Raw genomic sequence first — 9,857 nt, 5'->3', positions numbered from 1 at the left:
GATACTTCTTTTTTTGTGGGGATCGGGGCTTTCCTGTGCATCTTAGGACGTTTGGCAGTATTCCTGCCCTCCCCTGACTAGATCATCCCCCTAAGCTGTGACAAAACGTCTCCAGGCATTGCCCAATGTCCTCAATGGGGCAAAATCACTGTGATTGAGAACCACTGGTCTCTCCCAGCTCCATTACCCCAGAACACTGGCTCCCTCGAAGTAGGAAACACACTCAAACACCAGAAAATTTCCAACAAGCTTAAGTCCCTTCCCACGTGCCAGCCTGTAACTATTACTTTAGGAAGGTCTTCATCGGACAGTCTCCTCCTCTGTCTTTCTTGATCTTCCTATTAAGTCGTGTGACTCCATCAGCATCACACTCAGTTTTCAGGCTCCACTAACTTGCCAGCTGATGGCTCTATTTTTTCTCAAAATTCCCTGTGGTGTAAATTGCTCCACAATCTTACCCAACTATTTGGGCCTCTTTGCAGAGGTAGTTTTTGAGGTCCGTCTTTGAGATTTGCTCTGACCCCAGGAGGTTCTTCTTAGTTTTCTTTTTCTGTGAATCTGCCTGGGAATTGAATCCTCCAGATTTAAAGGTAAACTAGTTAGCCTGTAGTTGGGTTTTTCGCTCTCCCAGAGCTGCCAGTTTCCTCTTAATTGCTTACCACCAAAATCTCCATTTTTTAAGAGTTTCTCTCAGCTTGAACTTTCTTAGACTCTGTTTCCAAAAAAAGTCAGTTCCTTTGGGGAGAGTTTTAGGGTTCTCTATTGTTGAAGAATGCCTCTTAACCTCGGCAAAATCTCTGTGCTAATGTCTACAGAGCTATGTCGGAGATGGTGGTCCACTTCTCTGAAGGTGACACCTCTGTTTTACGAGCAGGATTCGGTCCATGGGCAGTAGCCTCTGGTCTTTTGGGCATGCATTTTCTGACATGAAAACCCCACCCTATGAATGAGCCATGCCAAGGGCTGCTATGGCCTCAGCATTCTTGACCTTCAGACCCTGGGGTAGAGCCTCAATCCTACAAGTGGAGTTCACGTGGTTGAATGGAGCTCCTTACCTCTCTGGCCATACTCACCTGGAATTTAGCTTTCGAAACACAGAGCTGGGGCAGAGGGAGTTTGAGATATGCTGGCAGCCTATCGCTCCTGGGGCAACATCATAACCTTTGATAGGGAGCTGGGAGAAGAGGGAGGCCCCACTTCTTAGCTCCGTGCGCCCAGAGTGGAGCTTCCATCATGCTGAGCTGGAAGGCGGTCAGTAGGGGGAGGATTGTGGCTCAAGTACCACTGACTCTGTTTCTACAAGGTTTTTTTAGTAGATGTTCTTTCATTCCCCACCTCCCAGGACTCCACGACTCATTTAGCATCTCTTGTAGTTCATGTCTAATAATGAGGAAATCCTTCAGTTTTTGTTTTTCTGAGAGTGTCTTAATGTCTTCTTCATTTTTCAAGGGTAGTTTTGCTGGGTATAGAATTCTTGGAGACCAGTACTACTCCACATACAAGTGGTAGAGAGGAGTGGCCTTTGCTGTACTAGCTGATCCAAATTATCACCCTGGTGAAAGCTCCTGTCATCCATTCTACTCTTGTATGTGTTAATGTGGCACTGATACTTTGTCCTAACTATTTCTTCCTCTACAGTCTTAAGGAAGTTTCTGCATGAGCTTTCAACTATGATTTCTCTCATCTTTTTGTCCTATATTAAATCATCTGGGTTTAGCACTTTGTGGGGCTAGGGCAGAAAATTTTTAGACAAATTTCTGTATTTCTTTCATGATAATGGGTATAGTTTAGGTTTTCTCTCTATTCTTAAAACAACTAAGGTAATTGATTTTGTTACATTTTCTATGTTGTTAAATAATTTTGCTTGGAATTGAGCAAAACACTTTAAACCTCCTGTCTTTTTTTTTTTCTTTGAGTATATTATTTTCCCATTCTGATATTAAATTTTATGCATTTTAATATTCTCTTTCTTTTTCTTGATTTTTCCAGGAGGAGCTTTTCCTTCCCCTATTAAGATACCATATCTAGGATTTATTGACCAATCATTAGCAAATTGAATTCAACAATATATTAAAAGGATTATACACCATGATCAAATGTGATTTGTTCCAGGGATGCAAGAATAGTTCAATATCTGCAAATCAATCAATATGATATACCAATTACTAAAATAAAAGATAAAAATTATATGATCATCTCAGTAGATGCAGAAAAAGCATTTGACAAAATTCAGCATCCATTTATGATAAACACTCTCTCAACACACTGGGTGTTCAGGTACATTTCCTCTGTTTATTCCTTGTTGGAATAATGACCGTATATGACAAACCCACAGCTAGTATTATACCCAATGGTGAAAAGCTAAAAGCTTTTCCTCTAAGATCAGAAATAAGACAAGGATGCCCACTCTCACCACTTTCATTCAACATAGGACTGAAAACCCTGGCCATAACAGTTAGGCAAGATAAAGGAAATAAAAGGCATCCAAATCAGAAAGGAAGAAATAAAGCTGTCACTATTTACAGATGACATGATATTATATATAGAAAACCCTAAAGACTCCAGTAGCATTACTTATACCAGCCAAGATCTGGAAACAACTTACGTGTCCACCAGTGGATGAATGGATAAAGAAGATGTGGTTTATATACAATGGAATATTATTCAGCCATAAAAAAGAAGGAAATCCTGCCATTGGTGGCAACATGGATAGACATAGAGTGTATGATGCTAAGTGAAATAAATTAGGCAGAGAAAGACAAATACCATATGATTTCACTTATATGTGGAATCTAAAACAAAACAAAAACAAAGTCATAGATGCAGAGAACAGATCAGTGGTTACCAGAGGGGAAGTTGGTTGAGGGGAGGGCAAAATGGGTGAAGGGGATCAATTGTATGGTGATGGATGCTAACTAGACTTATGGTGGTGATCCCGTTGTAGTGTACACAATTATCAAATTATAATTTATATAATGCTAAAAATTTAAATTTTTCTATATAACAAATTTACCTCAATAAAAAAAAATTTTCATATGCAGCTTAACTCTGAATTTTTTAAAACTGTCTTTACTTAGAAGAAAGACCATAGAATATAATTTCTTTCTTAAAAAAAAGAAGAGAGGAAGGGAAGGAGAGTTATAGGAAGAGATGGAAAGAAGACAGAGCAGAGCAAAAGAAGGAAAGAAGGGAAGGAGGGAAGGAAAGAAGGAGGGAGGGAGAGAGAAAAGGGCATTTGCAGTGCTGTGGAAAACCAACTAAATAAGACCTGTTGTTCTTTTTGTAAAATGCCAAAATTTGCAGCAAATATTTTGCAGCAAATATCGCTAGTAACATTTTTTTGAAAGCGAGAGGAAGGGGAGGGAGGATGGGAGAAAGAGAGGGTAGGGAGGAAAGGAAGGCAGGCGAGGAGTCAGTGGACAGAGCTGCTGCTCCAGGAGCCATGTTTTTTCTCAGCATTTTCTGCCTCCCCCATCTGGTACCAATTCCCCTGTGTGCATCCCTAAATCTGTTTCTCACCATTGCTTAAGATAGATATGTTCTTTGCCACCAAGCAAGTAGAAACAATACACACTTTACAGGAGTGCCAGAAAGAGCCAGAAGGGTTTTTCCATCTGGGTTTCACATTCCCAAATGACCTCAAGGTAGACCTTTCACCTAATTAACAAATAAAATTTATACAAAGTCATGGAAATATAAAGACACGTGTTTTAAAGCAGAAACCACTCATCATACAACTTAAACTTGTGCAGTGCCCAGCGCATGCTCTTATTCTCCATAAATCTAGATGCGATTTTGCTAATAGCTCCTTATCTTGTCTTTGTGCCTGCGTGTGTTTCAAATGTTATTGTATTCAAAGTAAACTCCTCAAATGTGCCCATTTCTCAAATCGGTTGGGAGGCGTGGGGTTTAAATGGTCCCGGACACATAGTGAGAAGGCGGAGTTTGCCAGATCTGATAAATGCCCTGGGAAAGACAAACCCCTCCTCTTGCCTCCAAATCCACTGCGTAAAGCAAGAATCACTGGGGGCCAGTCCAGTCTCGACACTCCCTGAAGAAGAGGGAGGACTTGTGGGCTCTCAGAAGTTATGCCCCCGAGGTTATTACAGTGCCTTTTTCTTGGGGTAGGAGGGCTGATATTTCCTGGTCAAATTCAGGGGCTTTTGACCTTGGGCCCTGGGAACTAGAGAGCCCCCTGCTGGCGGTTCCCTGCCAGAGACGATATAAACAGAGACGGAGCCTCAGCGTTCACCCACACACGTTTCTCACATTATGAAGCTGAGCAGCCTCTCTGCGCTCACGATGATCTTCCTCCTGCTCTGCCTCCACACGGCACAGCCTGGATTTCAGAAAGGTGCATGGAGGGCGTGGCGGTCCTCTGTGTGGTTGGGGTTGGGGGTACCCATCCTCCGAGGAGTCCAGGGGACAAGATGGCACTGATGCTCTGGTGCCCCCACCTCACTTCTGGCATTTTTCCCTCAGATGTCAATAAACCTGGATATTGCCCAGAGTTTTTTCTGACCTGCCCTTTCACCCTCTTACCTCTGTGCCGGCGCGATAGAGGTTGCAAGGGCTCCAAGAAGTGTTGTTTCTACAACTGTAGACTTCAGTGTATGGATCCGTGGTCGACTTTGGACTGAGGTGAGAATCCCTGCATCTACCCTGCTCAACTTTGCCCCAGAAACGTTCCCAAAGAGCCAGGCGCCCCCAGAGGGAGTCGAGGGCTGTCAGTGCCCTGAGAAATCATTGCGATAAGAGCTTTTCAATTAAGCTCTGCCCTGAAATTTGCCTCAAGGTGAGTCAAGAAAGAGGCCCAATAGACCTCCTTCCTCAGAAAAATGCAGTTTCTTTCATGTAATGGGCATCTTTGTTCTGTGAAATGATGGGGAGATGTGGATAAGATTATCTCTAAGCGTCTCAGCTATTATTGAATTTCTATCATGGTTACTTTCCGTTGCCACTGTGTTTTCTTATAGCTCGCCGGAAGGGATCACATTCCTCTTCACATTTAAACAGTGAGGAAAGGGATTCTGAGATTATAATTCTTTAGAGTGGCTTGCCTAGAATTTCTATCCCTGATTCCTTGGAAGCACATCTCAGCGCTCTTGGGAGGCGAGTACCTGGCAGGATTCAGACCACAGTGGTCATGGGACCCAGTGCGTGTTCCCTGCATAGTTTATAGCTCCCCACATCTCTGATTCTCTCTTCTCTTCCCAGGCAGAAACCCCTCCTTAACCAGGCCCGAGAAGACGCTGGGTGGTCCAGGCTCAGACTTGGGTAATTCATCTCCAAGTCTTCCATGTTCTCCTCATTCCCCAAATTTCCTTTCCTCAGGGGTTAAATGCTTCTCAGTATGAAAGCAACACAAAGAAATAAAGTGCTGTCTATTTAAAACTACATGAAAATCTGACCATTCTTCTCTGATATAATTGTTGCCCATTCTAAAAAGGAGTTTCTGAAAGCCTTAATTACCTTGTCTTATTTGGGAAGAATTAAGCAACGAATTTAGTTTAATATGGACATAGAAAATTTAATAAACATTTAATACAGAGATAGAAATTTTTTCTGTAGCCACTATATAATTCTTAATTTTCAGATTGTTTTGGCACAGTATAGATTATTTTCTGCCACTAACTAGAAAGCAAACATTTTATTTCATTTTATTTTATTGAAGTACAGTCAGTTGGAATGTGTCAATTTCTGGTGTACAGCACAGAAAATAAACATTTTAAAAGTAAAAAAAAAAACTATATGAAAATCTATAACTACTGGATCTCTCTCCCTCCTCCACCCCCTTTCTCTGTCTTCAGTCTTTTGTGGGAGATTTTAAGGGTTTGTGAAAAAGGATGGAGTCATTGTTTCACATTTAGTTTTGACCAGTTCCTGCACTTCTGTTTTTCTGATAGGTTTTTTTAATGTCCCCTGACACTCAGATCCTCTGTTTGTTAGCTTCCAAGGGCATTTTTTGAGTCATAGTTTCTGTGTTTGGATCCGATGAAAGAGGGACATTCTTACCCTGAGGAGGAGGGGCAAATCTTTTTGCTACATTGTCTCTGGTACTACTGCTGGTGGCCTTTCCACGTGTGGGAGGAGTGTGATCTAGGACTGGATTTGGGACATCAGGCTGGAAATAGACCAGGACGTGGCCTGAGCTCTAGGCTACTTTAGGGTCTAAAATTTAGGCTGTCATTAACCAGAAAAAGGAAATCCTGTCTCTGGCCCTGCTTAGCAAACCTGAATCTTAGTTTGGGGTTTGAGGCTCTAATCTACCTAATAATGAAGTGTTATTTATTTAGCCTTGCATTTTCTCATTTCTGCTATGGAATTGAGTCTTCTTTTTTTTTTTTATTGAAGTATATTTGATTTACAATGTTGTGTTAGTTTCCGGTGTATAGCATAGTGAGTCAGTCAAACATATACATATATTCTTTTTCATATTCTTTATCACTATAGGTTATTTCAAGATACTGGATATAGTTCCCAGTGATACACAGTAGGATTTTGTTGTTTATGTGATTCAGTCTTATTTGGGATCACACAGGGATTTCAGGTCTTGGAGAGACATCTTCAAAAAAGGTATTTTTCCAACAAACTAGTGAATATAACATAAAAGCAGCAGACTCACAGATATAGAGAATAAACTAGTGTTTACCAGAGGGGAGGGAGGGGTGGAACAATATAGATGTAGGGGAGTGGGAGGAACAAACTATTGGGTATAAGACAGACTCAAGGATGTAGCGGACAACACAGGAACCATGGCCAATATTTTGAAATAACTAAATGGAAAGTAACCTTGTAAAATTATATACATTTTTTAAATTGTTAATGTATTTTCCTTGACACATATATCTTTAATTTTTGAAGAAGTACTTATTTCCTAGAATGTTCTAAGTCGACATATAGTATTTTTTCATCATTATTTGTATCATTGCAAGTGATACATTTTCAGGTATATGGTGACTATTGTCATTTAAATAAAACGGAGACCTCACTCTTTTTAATGCTTCTAGTAGAATCTAATAACCCTCTTTATTTGATAGTAATGTCTATGATAAAAACAAAAACAAAAACATGTTCCTTCTTTTCCTAATCTTCTCCTCCCCACTGCCTTTCCCTTCACTGCCTGAACAATTCAAACCAAAACAAACAAGTGATCGGGTTAGCTGGGGTCCTCCGGAAAGCAGATGCCTTCCTTTGGTCTCTGAGGAGTGCTTTCACCCTCCCAGAAAGATGATCTCTCGTGCCCTTGTCAAATCCACCTCCTTCCTTGTCTGCGTTGCTTCTCCTCCGAGGGAGAGAGAACTGAAGCTGCCCCTCCCCCGGCCCGTACCCGCTCACTGCTGCGGGGTCTGTCCGCCCCCCGCGGTGCCCGGGTGACGCGCAGTGCTCGGGGAAGTAGCAGTGCTGTCCTAGTGCTGGTGCAGGCAGCGCGGGGATCCTACAGCCGTTCTGAACCTGCCAGAGGGGCCTACCTACAAGGAAGGGGCAACGACTGAGGCTGAGGGCAGAGAGCCCTGGGGTGCTGGTGGGGACTCCCTTTGGATCAGCTCGGGGATTAGGCGGGCCTAGCTAGGTCTCAGCCACGCCAACCTTGTCAACCTTATTGGTCATTTGATCTGCTCTTAGAACGGATAGACAGCCTGACTGCAGGTCAGCCGCCACTAGGGGGCGCATTGGATTAAAGGACTCGGACCTTCCTTCGTGAGGTGCTTAGGTCTCAGTTTGGGGACGGGTGTAGGCTGGGGGGTTAGTTTCTATGGAGCAGTGTAAGGCTGGGCTGTGGTCATGGACAGCAAGAGGGTCTCAAGCACTGGACCTGCTCTCTCCAGTTCAGGCAAAGCCTGGGAATTGTTCAGTGATGAGAGGCACTTGTAAGATGCCCACCCTCCAAACTCTTGCAAAAATGGTACTCAGCACTGACAGAGCTTGAAGGGCGAGTACTGGAAGTGGTGTATTGTCCCTAAGGAAGTCGGAAGAAGGGCCAGGCTCAGACCTATGGTCCACCTGCCGTCATTCTCCCTCAGTGCAGCCTAAGTCCCCTGGAGCTCCGCCCTTCTGGGCAGGGAGCGGGCCCACATGTAACCCTCAACAGAGCCTCTGCCTTTCAACACCGTCTCTCACTGTCTTCCGGGCACAGAACCTGAGGATCACAAAAGCAGTGCTTCTACGCCTGATCCCCGATCTGTGTGATCTCTAAATTCTTTCTCCTCTAAGCCTGCTCAACATCACGAATCACCAGGAAAATGCAAATCAAAGCCACAACGAGCTATTACCTCACATCTGTTAGAATGGCTGTCATCAGAAAGACAAAAAATAACAAATGTCAACGATGTGGAGAAAAGGGAATCCTCATGTACTGTCAGTGGGAATGTAAATTGGTGCAGCCTCTATGGAAAACTGTATGGAAATTTTAGAAAAATTAAAAATAGAGCTACCATATGATCCAGCAATCCTACTTCTGGGTATTTATCTAAACGAGATAAAATCGCTGTCTAGAAAACCTATCTGTTCTCCCACGTGCATTGCAACAACACTCACAATAGCCAAGACATGGAAGCAACCTAAGTGCATTGACAGATGAATGGATGAAAAAGACGCTGTACATGTACTCAACGGAATATTATCCAGCCATAAAAAAGGAGATTCTAGCATTTGCAACAACATGGACGGACCTGGAAGGCATTATGCTAAGTGAAACAAGTCAGACAGGGAAAGATAAATACTGTATGAGCTCACTTATACGTGGGATCTAAAACCATTGAACTCATAGAAACAGAAATTAGAATGGTGGTTGCCAGAGGCTGAGAGGTAGGGGAAATGGGAGATGGTCAAAGAGCATAAACTTTCAGGCACAAAATGAATACGTTCCCCACGAAAGATGAGTAAGTTTCAGATAAGAATGGACAGCATGGTGATTGCTGTTAACAAAACTGGATTGTACATTTGAAAGTTGCTATGAGAGTAGAGCTTCCATGTTCTCACTATAATACAACAACATGGTAAGTATGTGAAATAAAGAATGTGTTAACTAATCTTATTGTGGTAAACATTTTACAGTAGATAAGTGTATCAAATTGTCACATCATACACCTTAAAATCACATAATGTTACATGTCAAGTATGTCTCCATAAAGCTGGAGGAAAATCAAAATTACATAAAAAGATACAGTCATAGAAATCTTTTCCATCCCTAGGTTTCACTCTACTTCCACTCAACCCCTATAGGTAACAATTTTATTCCTTTCTGGTGCATCCTTCTTATGTTTTCATTTGAAAAAAATACATATGTATTCTTATTTGCTTTTGTCTTACCTGAAGGTTAGCTTACTTTATGCCTGTTTACACTGAACAGTATACCTGCCAATCACTCCATCTGTGCTCACAGAGAACTTCCTCATTCTATTTTTTTAATAATATCATAATATTCTTTTGTGTGGCTAGATCATAGTTTATTTATCCCATTTCCTTGTCCTGCACAGATAAGCAGTCCTTGGGTATTACAAATGAGGTCACAAATTATGTTAGCAAGCTTGTTGACATCTGTCTTCAGGGTAGATTCCTAGAAGTGAGACTATGGAAGGGATAAAAACATCTGTATTTTGGTTAAACATTGCTGAATTCCGATCCTCAGGAACTGCACTATTTTGGATTCCTACCAGCTATGTCTGAGAAACTGTTTCCTCACAGCCTTGCTGATGGAGTTTATTGTCAAGCTTTTGAATTTTTGCCAGGCTGGAAGGCAGAAAACAGTATGGTTTCAATGTGTAACTTTCTAGTCAAACAGTAATACCACAATACTTTAACTGTATTGGCATTATAGTATCTTTTAATGTGCTGTAAGGCCAGTCTTTTTTGAT

At 42.0% G+C, this 9,857-nt stretch overlaps 1 protein-coding gene across 1 annotated transcript; it reads left to right on the top strand.

Moving 5' to 3' along the window:
- Positions 1-4,262: 4,262 nt before the first annotated feature.
- On the top strand, positions 4,263-5,328 carry WFDC12 (WAP four-disulfide core domain 12). The gene is made up of 3 exons (XM_064496843.1): positions 4,263-4,354; positions 4,483-4,641; positions 5,218-5,328. Exons 1-2 carry the CDS (start codon positions 4,273-4,275, stop codon positions 4,638-4,640), a joined length of 240 nt encoding a protein of 79 aa, XP_064352913.1. The 5' UTR covers positions 4,263-4,272; the 3' UTR covers position 4,641; positions 5,218-5,328.
- Positions 5,329-9,857: the final 4,529 nt, after the last annotated feature.

The sequence above is a fragment of the Camelus dromedarius genome, chromosome 18, assembly GCF_036321535.1.
Source record: "Camelus dromedarius isolate mCamDro1 chromosome 18, mCamDro1.pat, whole genome shotgun sequence".
Taxonomy (NCBI): domain Eukaryota; kingdom Metazoa; phylum Chordata; class Mammalia; order Artiodactyla; family Camelidae; genus Camelus; species Camelus dromedarius.
Note: the sequence above shows the minus strand (reverse complement) of the source record. Positions and strands in the feature narration are given on the sequence as shown.